At 40.2% G+C, this 15,577-nt stretch overlaps 1 protein-coding gene across 2 annotated transcripts in view; it reads left to right on the forward strand.

Moving 5' to 3' along the window:
* Positions 1-7,558, forward strand: part of RERG (RAS-like, estrogen-regulated, growth inhibitor) — a 106,781-nt gene extending 99,223 nt beyond the window's left edge. Inside the window, exons 3-5 of one of the 2 annotated variants that reach the window (XM_010566126.1) lie at positions 5,867-5,940; positions 6,668-7,099; positions 7,140-7,299. In XM_010566126.1, the coding sequence (XP_010564428.1) occupies positions 5,867-5,940; positions 6,668-7,075 (482 nt within the window). In that variant the 3' untranslated portion in view covers positions 7,076-7,099; positions 7,140-7,299. Of the gene's footprint in view, positions 1-5,866; positions 5,941-6,667 lie in introns of both variants that reach the window. The other variant, XM_010566127.1, reaches the window with a different exon arrangement.
* The last annotated feature ends 8,019 nt before the right edge of the window (positions 7,559-15,577 follow it).

Consider the following 15,577-nt stretch of genomic DNA (forward strand, 5'->3'; position numbering starts at 1 on the left):
CACCAAGAAAAAATGCTTTTCTGTAGACTAGTTTTATATCTCCCCAACGTGGTCTAACCAAAAAGCAAATTCTGGGGATGCAACAGATCCTTTTATACCAAGATGAGAACTTTATAATCTAGTGGGGCTATGCATGCGCAAGCCGTCTATTACCTTCCTACTTTATTAAAATAGGAAAACATGATAAAACCCAAACTGCTCACTAAGCAGCGGACCTAACGAAGCCTTATTACTTCTGAATTTGTTCCCCATTTCATACTGCAGTAGCCGTTTCTTTGCATGTGTCCCCATGCTCCATGGAGCATCCTTTGTCCCCCATGAGTTCCCCACAGCACCTGAAGATTCTTCTAAGGTCACCTACTAATAGTCTTTGCCGGTCTGCATGGACCAGGGACAGCCCCACACCCTGGCTGGTGCAGAGGCACATGCCTGCTGACTGCCCAGAGCCTACACTGGCTCTTCTGCCCTGTGCCTCCTTAGGGGCATTAATAGGGTCTCTACTCTTACCCAGCCTGGATTTATACGGGTCAGAAATATTTGAGAGCTTCGCCTTGGACTGAAAGCAGTAACTAAAAGCAGCTCAGCAAGGTAAGACACTCGCTGCTTGCAGTGCCACCCACATGGCTTTTTTGTGCTCAGCTTTAATCTGACTAGTTTGGGAATACCTGCTGTACTGCAGTCGTAACTCTGATTACAGCAAATGTAGCCTTATAGAAGGCAGCCAAAAAAGCCAAAAATTAAGTGAGAAAAGAAACTCCTTTGCACATCACCATATCAATTCCAAAAGCAGCATTCACAACAGCAGGCTGCGTGTGAAGCAGGCTGGAGTCCCTAGAGTTGAATTAAATATCACTGCAAAGAAATACCTTCTTCTTTCATACACATTTTGGTTTAAATGTGTAGCTTGACACGAATGTTCATGTACTACAGTAGTCATATATATAAAGCACATTGCAGGTACTGTACAACCTCCAGGAACTTGTCCTTCTATATTACCTGACTCTTGGGGGTTGCACATGCAGAAACACAACATTGAAGAATCCAAGTCCAATTATCAGAGCTGTCAGTCACAGTTTCCTTTCAGTAACTTTCTTTTTACTACTTTTTCGTCTTTTACATGCGATAATAAAGATTGCATAACAATGCATGGCACGTCATTTGATGGTATTATTGATAAATAATCCAACTATGCTTATTTTTGAGTCTGTAGTAGCAGTTAATAAAGAGATGTGGGGACACACTACATTAGCATTAGAAATACATTCTAAATACACAAAGGCAGTACTGTGCTTACTGAAAAACCACTGATGGTTGCAAAATAAAACCCCTCCTCTAAGGTAAATAATGGATGGAGTAAGTAACAGCCAGATGCAAGCAAGAAAAATACATTCAGCTGAGTTTTGAGAAGAACTGGGGTGGGGGAAGGAAGAAGGCAGGAGAAACTTTCTGAGTCAGGAAGGTACATTCAACTTACAGGGGCTTTCTGAAAGGTGAAAAGTTCCTGAAGCAGCAAGGAAATGCAGAAGGGGACAGATTTCACAAAGGCAGGCTCAAGGAAGGCTCTGGAGAACATATCAGACAACACCAGGGTTAGTAATGGAGGTAATTTTTTTTCCCCAATGGGCTGTCAAAGTCTCTGTTCTCAAACGTGATAGACAAGTGCCATCCTGATGGATGTCAAAGACTGCAGGACTCTAAATGAGCAAGGAGTTGCTCAACAAACAAACAAACAACAGGAATCTTTATTTTGTAGTCAGAAATAATTATGGGAAATGCTAGTCTTTTAAACATACCGCTGCATTGCCATCCCACATGACTTTAACCGTAACTCAGAAGTTCACGCCTATTAGCTGAAGCTTTTTGGTCTGGAAACTCAGCTATAATTACTACACAAAAGCTCTTTCTCTAGGTCTCTTGCAGTTCTCAGATCCAACTGGCTGAAAGCCACCATGAGACCAAAGTTTCTTAGAGCATTTTTATATGTCCTTGTTTTATTAACCTTTCCTGACAAAAATGAACTAAAATTCTGAATGGAAACAGAGTTTGTGTCCCTCTGTACTTAAAAGCAAACAAAAGAGACCAGGCTGTTCCTTAAATTTCCATGTAAAATGGTTTATGTCATTGCTCCATCTCAGCTGATTTACCTACTCCTACTACAAGTGTTTTCCTAAAAGCAATAAACCCTTCCAACGCAAATATTTCCTTCCAGAGCTGTGACATACCCCTGATATATATTTCCTGTTCAAAATAAACAAGTACTGAAAACAGCTTTTTACATCACTGCAAATATAAACCAAGAACTAGCAATTACTTCTCAGATAATAGTTTTTCTCCAGAAAGTATAATCTTCTGGAACAGATATATTCAGTAGATAGTACTGGACAAATAGGCTTGATAAATGACCAGCTAAGTCTTACAGGCCAAAACTCTATTAAATGTCACAATAAGCATAGCACAAGGACGTGATATGGTCAAGCTGTGACTGAATATCATATCCATGGACAGTCTATGGATCATGGGCTTCAAAGTTTTCTCTATATAAGCTTTGTAGGTTTTTTCCTGCATTTTTTTTAAATCACATTGCTCAGAAGAATAGGGAGATTTGTAATACGCTTATCAACAGAGAGCCCGGGGGGAGCTTTTTTTAAATTAATTTTTCCCCCAAAATCATTATTTCTGTAATTACTCAGCAGCTGTGGTAATTTTATCCAGTTCCTATTAATGAATTATTGTGGCAGTATATTATAGGCTTAAAAAACAAATCAACTGCTACCACTTTCCAACAAGTTTCTCAGGCCTCTTGACAGGTCTAAATGTTTCTGGAATAAACTTAAATTTTTCAAATGATAGGACTGTGAGAACCAAGAGTGTTTTGCACAGCAAGGGTGCTGTGGGATTGCAGCTTTATAACCAAGTGGGACCCTGAAATCTGACATCAGCTTTCAAAACCACACTCATCAGCACCTTTGATCTTGTTATTGGGAATATGACTAGAAGCATAACACACCCTCAAACCAACAAGAATGGGTCAGGTTTACTTACTTATATCGAAACAGAGCAAACCACCAGATACGACTACTTCTACAGCACTAGCAGTGTCAGGCACACCGTGGCTCAGTCAGCAGCAGCTCCCTAACTCTGCTTTGAGGCTAGCAGTTTTGAGACCGAGTCTATGAAGAGCAAAACACAGCTCTGAGGTTTCTTTGCTATCTCTGAGGTTTTAGCCATAGAGCTATAAATGTAATATATAGGCATCACCTGGTGCAAATGACAATCAGAAGCTCAGAAAGTTGCCTATCGTCATCTTGGGAGCCACTGGTACAGCATTACACTTTGCTCTTTCTACTTGACTGTGATGACACAAGCATAAGACTGGATTAATCTGACCAATTTTAGACTTCTAAGTGCTTTTGAGTGTGATTTATCCCAGGAGAAAGATCAGACAAACTATATCCAACACCTATTTTACTTCATCAACTCTGTTACGAGTCAAGGGTGCTTAGCTGAGACACAGACACCTGCATTGTCAATGGTTTCAGTTAGGGATCCAGCAGGTATCTCAAGTCATCTAATTTCTCTCTAGCTGCATGTCTCAAAAAAAAGTGCCACAGGGAAAATGATATTAATAAATCCCAAAGCAAGGCAATCCATTTGTGAAGTACCGTGGGATTGATGTGAACAGACTGGAAACCACAACTTCAGGGCTCATAACTTACAAGATAACCAGATACTTCAGATGTTTCTGTTCCCTTGAAGGAGAAGCCATGTCTGTGATTACACCAAAAAATGCTTTAAATGTCCAGCTGTTTTACACTCCTCATTAAAATTCACCCAGCTACCACATATTCCAAAGCGCAGGAACAGACACACATTTACTAAGGTATATTTACACTGATCTGACCCAAATCAATGCTACTCGTTCAGGATCAAATTCCATCCCAATGTGAGCAGCCAAAGAGAGTTAAATTTTCAACACAAAGTGCTGCCAGACTCCTATTTTGAGAATTCAAGTATCATTTAAGAATCATGCTGCTTTTATGCAGCAAGCACAAGTCTACTCCTTGAGATTTATTCTCCCATTTCACGGGGAAGAGCTGTATGGCCTACTGCACTCTGCCTCCTGAGAAGGACATTTCACGACACGCTGCAAACATGGTTGGATGAGCACTTTCTCAAGTTGTGTGGACCAACTCTCAACAGCTACTTGTCAAGCAGGGCCAGGTAGTTGAAGGCATTTAAGTGTTGGAAGGCCTAAACAAGTAAGGAGCTAATATCACATTACTCACTCAGAGAGCCATCTCTTCTTCACAGCACTGTCCCCAAAAAGCCTAAGTTCCTAAATGACTTTGGACATGGAGTGCTGCACAGGGAGTCCCAGCCTAGCACTGGACATTTTAGCCACTGAAATAACTTGTTGAAGGTTCCACACCAAACTAGAGCTCCTGTCTTTTCTGCATTCCCCTGGGGGATTTGCTACAGCCTGGAGGGTGTACAGAAGGGACAGATAAGACATAGCACTGAGAGACTTAGCTATGTCTTACTCTGCTGTGTAGGTATAGCCTCAGGTTCACAAAGGTAGGACTCCAACTCCTCCTTTAAACAGAAGGGATATTTACAGCCTTTGAAAAACCTAGTCTTCATTGCGTGAAATCCTACAGCAAGATTGCTTGCCATCTGCCTAATTAAATTGACCATTTGTCCCTATTAGGGCAGCTGTGCTACTTAGAGCAATTAAGGTGGCACAGGAGGGAAGTGACATTTTTGGTTTGGGAAGAGACTGTTCGCAGCACTGACAGCATTGAAACATTCATGATTATGAAGAAGTGACATTCTTAAGCACATAACGAAAGAAGGTATTCAGCAAACATGAGCCCTTTCAGAAGTTCAAATTAAAGAAATGTGTTTCCTTAAAGATATCCTTCATTCCTGTTGAGGAGATTTGCACCAAATAAAAGAATTGTGTCTCTGACAATGCAAAGCATTCATAGTCACTGGCCACAGTTTTACAGCATATGCATTTGCCTTTTGATATAGGACATCTGTGAGCTTGCAACAGTAATAAATCTGAGTGTTAGCAGAGATAATTTTCCAAGTTTTAGGTCAAATGCTATCAAATTTAACTAATCAGCTCATTAAGATAAAACAAAGCCCTTTTCTCATTAGCTTTCTGATTAGTTGCAGGGTTCCAGGACCTGGGACATAGTAAATAGGTTCCTTTTTTCCTGTAGCATAGTGTGAATGCTTAATGCCCACTGGTTATCCTTATAAATCATATACAGGGAAATCACTGCTTGAGCCCTTGCTAGAAGAGGGGAATGTGATGATTTCAGCATGTTTCAAAGAGACATTCCTAAAATAGCTAACTGTTCTGTAATTTTATCACAGTATAAGGCCTGAGCTTAGTGGTTAGGTTCCCTGATCTCCAACTGTACTGGTTTTGATCTTGTGAGACTTCAAGCTATGCAGTGACAGGCTGTTGAGCTGGGTACTTTGAGAGCAGTGGTATTTGTGTTTCAGAGGTGGCAGCCTTCCCTATGAGCAAACATGAAAAATGGGCTGCAGCCTTGCAGAGCTTTGCCACAGAAAAATCTGTCCTCTTGTTGGGCACAGAGTGCAGCGTCCACAGGCACAGCCCTTTGCAGGTATAAGACATGAGAACGAAAGAGTTTGGGGAGATGTAAAAGAGTCACTGTTATAGAAAGAGGGACTTGAGTATGCTCCAGAACGGTTGGAAGAGCTCCAACAAATAAAATTCCGTGAAGCTGTATGTCACATCTCAGGTCTTGTGCTGGCATAGCTGTAAGGAAGACATAAAAAAAAATTTACCTTCCTTTAATAAGTTTCACAAAATGTGTTCTTATTTTAGAGTCTACATATCGTCACCAAGCTACCATTGATGATGAAGTGGTTTCCATGGAGATATTAGATACAGCTGGTCAGGTGCGTGGGTACATGTACTATTATACAATACCTTGGCTTAGACAGCAGGGAAGGGGAGTGTGGTTGTGACAGCAGTCTGGTGGGTGGCAGGTGTGCTCCACTTCTGGGACAGAAGCTTGCTTCTGAGCAGACCCCCCCCCTCCACCACCATCACCTTACTGCTGGACCCAGCACGCTGGATCCAGACCCTTCTGCAAGGGACCCTCCTTAGAGTTTTCGAACACTGGAATAACAAACAAGTCAGGGTTTACTCTGGGATTAAAATGATTTTGTTCTCATTCCTTGATTCAGGGCCAACCCAACAACATGTTGTTATTATTACGCACAAAGTCGCAGTTTTTTTCTACAGTCAAGTGATGAGGCTTTACAACCTCAGTCAATGATCCCCACCAAAGTGAAGAACAGTGTTGTCATAGTCAGGTCTCCCTTCCTTTCAAAACATGTCAGGTGCTCATGCTGCGCAGTCCTATGCAGTTCGTGTGCTGGGTACGATTCAACAAAGACCCTCTTCCAATTGTCTGCTACCAGCCTGTCCACAGGCAGCCCATGGCACCTCGGTAGAGTAGATCTCCTATGCTACATGATAAAAGAGGTAATGTGCGTAAAGTATAAAGTAGAGCAGACGTACGTGCCTTTGTAGGCTTTGGAGGACCAACATCTGTCTGAAGGCCTGGTGTTTTCTTCATAAATCAAATTCCTAAGGCTGGTGTCTGTCTTTTCAAAACAGGAGGATGCTATTCAGAAAGAAGGACACGTGCGATGGGGTGAAGGCTTCGTGCTGGTTTATGACATCACGGACAGAGGCAGCTTTGAGGAAGTGCTGCCACTTAAGAACTTGTTGGATGAAGTTAAAAAACCCAAAAACGTCACCCTGATCCTGGTGGGGAACAAAGCAGACTTGGATCACTCCAGGCAGGTCAGCACAGAGGAAGGTGAAAAGCTGGCCACAGAACTAGCATGTGCTTTTTATGAGTGCTCTGCTTGCACAGGAGAGGGCAACATTATGGAGGCCTTCTATGAGCTCTGTCGTGAGGTACGGCGTCGAAAGATGGTCCAGGGCAAGACACGGAGACGAAGCTCCACCACTCACGTCAAGCAGGCAATTAATAAGATGCTTACCAAAATCAGCAGCTAAAAAGAGCTGTACTAAGCTAGAGAAGCATTTTAGAGCATATTAGTTTGGAGTAGGGATGAAGCAGGCAGAGCACATTTCATTAAAAATGGTCAAAGCTTTGCAATTAAAATAAATAGAAAAGACAAACCACACCACTTTTTTGAGTAACCTGGGGTCAGCCTTTTTTCCTGTTTTGAAACGTATTTAGCCACACTACTTCTGGCTAATGTGGGGGGAAAAAAAAAGAAAAAAAAAAAAAGAAAAAAGCAAACTCCAAAGGACCAGATGATTGTGGGGATTGGCACTGACAGAGCATCTTCTGCTTCTACAAGGCTGGCTCCAATCCCCTGCAAGTCAGTAGTGCCTAAACATCATTTCTGGCCAGCCAGCTGCTCAGTAGCCATTGGAGATTAAGATTCAGCCCTCAGTCCATCAACAACCATCACAATCAGTGTTCTCAAGGACTGAATACACATAGAGGCTGCTGTGTTGTACCAGAAAGTTCATCTGACACCTTTCACCAGCTCTAAATTGGTGCATTGTGTGCTTTTACTCCAAACTGTCCTTCCTTGTTGTTATTTTTGTCAAATCTATGAATGCTGATGTTCTTAGCAAGGTATGCAAAAAATATAGGAAAGGTCTGTTTCATGGAGTGTTTAGCCAGCAAGACACACATTTCAACAGAGCTGAAGTTCAGCTGCTTTTCCAGATCCTCTGAAACTGCAGAATTCATCAAGAAATAATCAGCTAGTCCAGTGGCATTTCAGCATTTCCCCCTGAAAGTGCAGTACTGTGCTTGGGGAAATGGAGTGTATGTGTTGGGAAATCAAACTAAAAAAATAACCATATTACTATTAATTTAGTTATGGGTAGCTTTTAGCTTTTGTTTGCATTTTTGTTTTGGTCTCCTCTTACTCTACCTTACACCGAAGAAGAACTGAATCCATGGGAAGGCAAGTATTTAAAGTCTAAGACCAAATGTAAATCAGATGTGAATGGCCTCCACCATATCAAAAGGCCATAATTTCCAGTTGTTTAAACTTCCAGATGTTGCTTGAAGCACTCTGTGGTTTAAACCAGCACAGGTTTTTTTGTGACTCTTATCTGGCACATTGAAGTGAAAGTGCATTTTATCAGATTTTTATGCCTGCGATAAAAAGTGTCCAGTTTTTCTCCTCCTTCCTCCTCCCTCATGCATCTCATTTAAGCCAGCTGTCAAGTTTTGCCTCCGGTCTACTTGTATGCTAAGAGATGCAAGAACCAAGACTGGAAGATTTTCATTCAGATTGTGCTGGTGTCCCACCAGTTGCGTTGCATCCCTTCAGACAACATGGTGTGCAGCTCAGACTGGCATCATGTGGAACCACAGCTAAAGGTTGGAATGACAAAAGGGAATATTAGCAGTATTCTCCTTTGAGGAACAGCCCACTTGTAGCAACTAGTTACAACTTCATTCTCCACTGCTTTGTACTTCATGTGGTTATTTGCCTCTCTGAGGAAGTAACACCAAAAGGCTATCAAACACAAATTACCACAGATGTAGGAGAGTGAGGATATCTGGTTGGGTAGCACTTTATAGAGTTATAGGTAGCCTTATATGTGGTGGAACAGGCTGGAGAATCAAGCCCTGTCAACAGAGAAAAGTCCCAAGTCAGGACTTTTTTCAAAAGGATTGGCTTAAAGATACTTTACCACAGTACATTTTTTTTAAACATTCTCGTCTAGCCAACCAGCATCAAAGATCATCACATTCAGATGTGTATTTTATTTGTGCTGTTGTTTGTTTTCTCTGTTTCCACTATTCTAGATAGTGAAAACTCCTTTCACTCTTCTGGAATCAATGTCTATATTTTGGTCCTCATATTCAGGTATGTTGCCATACATCAGCTAGACGCACTGCAATGGAAACCTCACCATGTGCTTCTGGGCAGGGGGTTCCTGCAACAGGTGATATCACTATCTCTGTGACACACCTGTTCCCAAACTATTCATTATATCACTAACTTTTGTAAAAAAAAAAAATAATTAAAAAAAATAGTAATGCAGAATCAATGAGTGTAAAAGAAAGAGCTAGTGCCTGTGCATGCACCAGTAGTCACTAGCTGAAAGTCTGAACTTGCAACCATGTATGTTACATTAGGAGCCAGAGTGAGCATTTGCAAGTCGAGGACTAAGTCATTCTGTTATCTTTCAAATCAGTGCTGTTGCACGAATCTGAAGTAAACAAAATCCTTACCTGCAATCCCATGGCAACATAGCTGAGAGGAAAGTCTTTATATTGGTATGCTAAGCAATTGATTTATCCCTCTCTAAGACAACTTCAACAGTTCTTTTCTCTGAAAACCTTTCTTGGGGTTCAGACCTAAGGTGCATTTAAAATGCAAAAAGGTAATATATGAATGATAAGAGAAAATAATCATATTCATATTAGGATAGTTGAAAGGAAGGAGAGGCTAAGCTGTGGCCCTCATACTTTCCAAAAGAATTCCAGAAAATTATATCTTCTTTTATAATGTCTGCATGGAGAAATTACAAAATCCTGGTGAAAGAAAATGTTCCACTGTGCAAACATGACTTGTTATATAAAGAACCTCTAATAAAAATAGTACCATTCCTTTGCAAAGACTGAATTTGGAAACTGCCAATCATGATAAACACCTGGTCAAAAAGGAGGCTGCTATTTTGTGACCTTTCCTCCCACACAAACACAAATTTTGCTTAATTGCTCATTAATTTTTTTTTCCTCGGTGTAATGGGCTGCTCGTCAAGCCAGTTATAGTATATTATAATCTGTTGATACATATTACATAGTATTAAATGCAATCTGATTTACTGTTGCTCACAATGTTGCAACGTATTATTGGCTATGCTATAAATGTGTCATATTTCTACAATGTGCAAATTGAGCCAAAAAGTGCCCAAGCATTGAAAAGGCCAAATGCAACATGGACCCACATTTGGTAGCCTTTCCGCAGCAGACATCAACAGTTTAAATTCTGTTTCTACTGCTGCTATTTAAATGTACGTGTATGACACTAACATTAAATTTCTCTCCTCTGCCTATTGTCATTTCTGCAGAGAGAGGATGGGAAGGACAATAAACAAAAAGGGGGAGGAAAGGTGAAATGGATACTTGTTACCTACAACAAGTTGATTGTCATTTATGAAGTTTTTAAATATTTATCTTCAATTGATGAAGAGTTAGTCATGCCCATGCTGCAAGACCTGGATCAGGAACCAAGACTTCCCTAGAACTTTGAGAATCTTCATATCTGGGGGTTCGGTGCAACCACGGATGGAAGTGAGGATCAGCCACTGGGTTTGCACCTGGATCCAGACAAGTTGTCCCCAAACCTGGGGATAGTTGCATCTGGCAGTTTGCTACAAGGCTAGTTGATTTTTATATATATAATGATCTGTATGCATTTTTACATTCAAAATATGAAAGCTTGTGCTTGTAGATAATATATAAGAAAAAAATAAAAATAAAAATAAAAAAAATAGTGCGCTCTGTACTGAACTCTTACTCATTGATCTCCTGTTAGTTGTCTCTGAAGTGTTGTCTTCCAGCTTTTAAGGGGCCAGTTCCAGGAGTCCTGATTCAGTTATTATTTAATCTTTATCTAAGGAAAACAAACAGTGAAATTTGCCTGAATAAGCACTTCAGCATTTGGATCAGTTTATTTGAACTTACTTGGCTGCTAGGCCTGGAATCAAGAGGTCAGGCAGCATCTACAGTGAAGCACAGAACCGAACGTCCTTGCTGAGTATCTCAAGGCTGATCAGAAAAGGTACGCTGCCGGGGTTATTAAATGACCTCAGTGAAACCCACCACCCAAACTCTGTCCTGCCAACTAAATGACATGGATCTTGATCCCAAGCTTCTCAGGTGAAATCCTGGGCTAAGCAGCCTGGGATATTTATGTCAGCAATTTGGACAGAGACAAGTTTTCACCCGCTGCCAGCTGTGCCCATTTTCCAAGGATAATGCGCTGTTGTTCTGAAGAGAAGGTACATTACACGTACCTTATGTAAGGTACATTATATCAATGGTAAACAATCAGTCATACATAGTGTGGGTATTAAGCTCTAACAGAGGAAGCTTCATCACAGAAGAGGGGAACCAGCTGTAATCCACTCTCCTGTTTTCCTCCAAACCTGGGCCAACCAAGTAACCCAAAGCGTGATCATAAATAGCTGAATGGCGGCGGGGGGGGTATGAGAATGCCACCTCTGGCAGAGCACTGGGTGAAATCTGGGTGCAGGATCTATGCTGTGAGGTGAAACCTCCCAAAACTAGGTGAGGCATCCTTCCAGTCACTGTCTGCCTCTGTAGCACTGCAAAGCAGCCTTGAGTTGGGTCAAGCTGCGCTATAACTTTCTCCAGTCGAAAGAATGCCTCCTGCAAAATAAATAGCTGCAGTGATAAAGGCTACGTATAAACAGTGTTTGGGGTTCCTTTTACCTATCTCTTTAATGGCTCAATCCATCTGCATATCTTGAAAAGAAAAGAGATAGAGGTTTTAATTAAAAAAGGCTCCTTGGCATATTGATATATCTGCCTTTATGTTCTTTGAAAATTTAAACATATAATGAAAGCAGTGTCATCTTATAAACTCTGATGTTATGCACTTTATTTCCATTACAGATGCCAGGCACTAATTACCGGAGAGTTATGAAAATGCAGAGCAGTGGCTTGTCGTCCTGTGCTTTGCAAGGTTACTAGGAGGCAATAATGATGGCTTGTGTGAGTCCAGTTCAGTCTGGTTTCTGTAAACACAGTTCCACGTGAGGAAAGCTATTACTGCAGCTCGCAGCAGAAGGAGCCAGGCTAAATTCCCAGAGCGGGACTCCCCTGACTCCAGCGGGGTTATGCATGGGACAGGTCAAGCCCCTGGTTCACAGCCTTGGTAGCCAACATGTGGAGAAAACTAATAGCCAACCTCTCTCATGCACTTGAAGGATCTCTCCTCCATTTTTAGTTCGAAGTAGACTGGTAGGAAACTGGGAGGTAAGTTTACACTACTGACTGTCATCTAATAAATCAGAGAATTTGATGAGAATTTTGTCTTTTGCCTTTTTGGACTAGCCTCTCTCACCTTCACTTGATTCCCCAAAGCAGTATTTGTCTTTTCCCACTGCTATTGTTTTAAAATAAGTTGTGGAGTTTGGGTTCAGTGGCAGGTGTCAATATACTCTGATATCATCCAGGGATATTTTATGGGCAAAGAAGCTGTTATCACTTCTTGGAAGTCCCTCTCACAGGAATGCAGAATTTGCAAATGCTTCTGGATGTAAATTCTTAACACTGAACATGGCTGCTCTGAAGAGTTGGAAATCAATTTTTTTCTATAATGGATCATCTAATAATTATAGTACAGACCCCTTTGTCAAGTACCACAGTCCTAAACCAGACTGAAACATTCTGTATCACTATGAGCAGCTACATCCTACCGTGAAATATTAACATACAGAATAATAAAAAGATGAAAACAATTTGTAGACAGACCTCAAATTATACCTCACAGACCAAGCTTACACTTTTTTTTTTTTTTTTTTTTATTTATGTAGTACCTGGAATTTACAGAACCTCATTTCAAAATCCAGCAAGTTCTAGTTACTAAGAATACATCAGTAAAGTAAAAATTAATGGTTTATTATCAAACTACTTTGTCACGGTTTAACTCCATCCTGCTGCTTCTAGCCTAGTCAAAGCTGTCGTTGCTACAAGGAATAGCAAGGAGACACAGAAGGAACTTTTGACAGGAAAAAAATCCAAATAAAAGAAACAATAAATAATTCCAAAAGGACATAACCTAAATAAAGGTGGAATTCCCATTTTCCTGAAAAGCAATTGCAAGATTTTATACATTAACACTGGTACACAGGTGATCTGATGAAAGAAGTAATTGGAAAAAAGTTGAATATTTTAAGGTTTTGATTTGGGTTTATTTCTTTTTGCAAATCTAACTGGAAAGAAATAAAGTTATTATTGTGCAACAGACCTTAGGACTGGAATTTGTAATTAATGCCAGGTTTCTGATATCCAGCTTTTAATAAAGTTTCTGGATTGCTCAGTATTTCAGGCTTTAAGTTATGGAAAACAGGTATCTCTCAATAACTTTACTCAGTGTTATCCCAGCTATACTATTCATGATTCATTTTAAACAGAATTAGCTGCAAATAGAGGAATGTGACACTTTTCTCAGGAATTCAAAAGCACAATTCTCCCTGAAATCTTAACAGCTGAAACATGATAAAAGAGTATATCAAGTAACACCAGTGACATATTGGAGCAAAAAGCTCCCAGATTCTGTGCAAGTCTTCACAGATCACTGCCACTACAATATTTCCCCCAAAACTTTCAAGTGAGTATGAGATCTCAGGATTGCCACATCCAAAAGCACGTACCTTTAAAACTTGAACTAAGTAAGTAAAGTTTTCTGGTGGCAATAAGAAGTTCATGTCATGGAGAGGGTTCATTGCTGTGGGGCAACATGATCTCTCACACACACACAGATCTGGCATGCTATATCAACATTTGCAAGCAGATTTAATTTCATTCTCCTGGGGCTGAGCTGATCATAACTTTTGCAAGTGAGAACTGCGTAATTTTTGAACCAAATCTGAAGTCCAAGAAAATCAGTTGCCTACCTAGGAATCTCTCACGGCAGCCATTCCTCAACTTCAAAGAGCAGCCGTAGAGCAATGAGCAAGGTCACATAACAGCCAGAGAAAACATCAAAATCATCTCCTCAAACTTCTTTTTTTCTTTTCAGTAAAGGAGGACACTGGGCATAGAAAAGGTAAATCGGTTGTCCAAAGTCATCACAGTGGCATGTGAAATGCCACAGCAATAGAACACATCCTCTGAGTCACTGATTTCTGCTTTCAAAAATCCAGAAAATTCATTTGAAGCTTTCAGTTCTATTCAGCTTCTGCTTGAAAAAAAGGGATAGGGAAAGAGAAAGGAGAAAAACCCAGTTTAAAAAAAAAAAATCCAAACAAGTTTCTTTTTGTTCTTAGGGTTTCTCTGTGCAGAGCTTTCTGTCGGCAGTTCCTCACACAAGCGTTCGCTAGAACACTGAACACTGACACTTGGTACCCATAAATCTTGTATCTCCTAAGGACAGATACAATCTCAACCACATTCATGTAAACATTCAACTCAATTCAGTATGAATCTGGGATAGAAGTTTATATCTACTTCAGTCCAAATTATTTCACTTTTGCACTCTGAAAGCAGAGCATATTTCCCCTCTTTAGAATAGAATTCAATGCCAAAGCAGTAAGTGTTATTAACAATATTAAATATGCATATTTTATTATGCCAAAATTTAATGGAATTTAACCAAAATCCATAAACAAAAGAAAGATATGTCTGCATGAACTGAAAAGAGCAAAACAACATTGGATACGTTCTATAAATATTAAATTTCTTTTAATAGACCCATGAGTTGCCTTTTGCTTCTTTTCTCTGTTTTTCAGTATTTGAAATAACCACAATAAATGCAAAAAGCCTGCAACTTCCTTTATGGACTTTCAAGGACTGTATTTCTCTGGTGTGGGGTTAAAACATTCAAACTTTATAACTCAATAGGAAACATATCAGGAATGACATCAGAAATGATAAAAAGTTATTTTAGAGAGGGAGAAAGGTAGGGAAGAGAGAGATCTTCAGGCTTCCTAGAAAAGAAGCTAATTAAAGCTCTCTGAAGGACTGTGACATTTATACATAGTGATGAGCTATTAAGTGAGGTCTAATCTCAGATTCTTTTGAAATAATTATTACTGCAGGGAGGAAAGAAGAGATGGGTGAGATGGTACATTCTGGTAACAGGCCATCAGGTCTTCACTTCTTGGCTAGGTTTGTCATCATTCTGAAGCAGAGTTAGTTACTGGTTTCAGACAATTTTCCCAATAAAACTACAGCCACTCCAATTTTTGCAGGATGATGTCAGTAGAAAAAAAAGCTGGAGACTGAAAGATCACAGTGTTTAATCTACCTGTATAGCCCTTGAGCATTTCTTGGGATATTAGAGATGGCTGCAGACAGAAATCCAGAAGGTACTGAACGCATCTGTAACGGGATAGGCATGATGTTCTGCCACGCTTCACCCATGTGTCGGGCCAAAGTTTTCACCACCAAATCCTGAGCTGTTTTAATGTCTTTATCCTCTTCAAGGAAAAACCTGAAAATTGTTGATGTGAAAAGTTAGTGATTTGGGGGTGGGTTTGCTTTTGTTTTAAAATTGAAACATTTAGAAAACTTTTACAAAAGACAATCCCCACCACACTTTAATTTAGACATTACTGTGATGAGATCAGTGAAAATATCTAGATAGCTGCTTAAGACAGCTATTTCTCACAAATATGTTAAAAAAAATAGCTCTGGGACAGCCATTCCAACCTTTTTCATGAGCTCATACACAGTTTGGTATACTCTGTAGTTCTCTGCTGTTAACTTCTCATCAGTAGGCCTCTTACTCTCAGACATTCTCATGGACTCCCATAAACCTTCAT

The sequence above is a fragment of the Haliaeetus leucocephalus genome, unplaced genomic scaffold, assembly GCF_000737465.1.
Source record: "Haliaeetus leucocephalus isolate CR32 unplaced genomic scaffold, Haliaeetus_leucocephalus-4.0 Scaffold206, whole genome shotgun sequence".
NCBI classification, from domain to species: Eukaryota; Metazoa; Chordata; class Aves; order Accipitriformes; family Accipitridae; genus Haliaeetus; species Haliaeetus leucocephalus.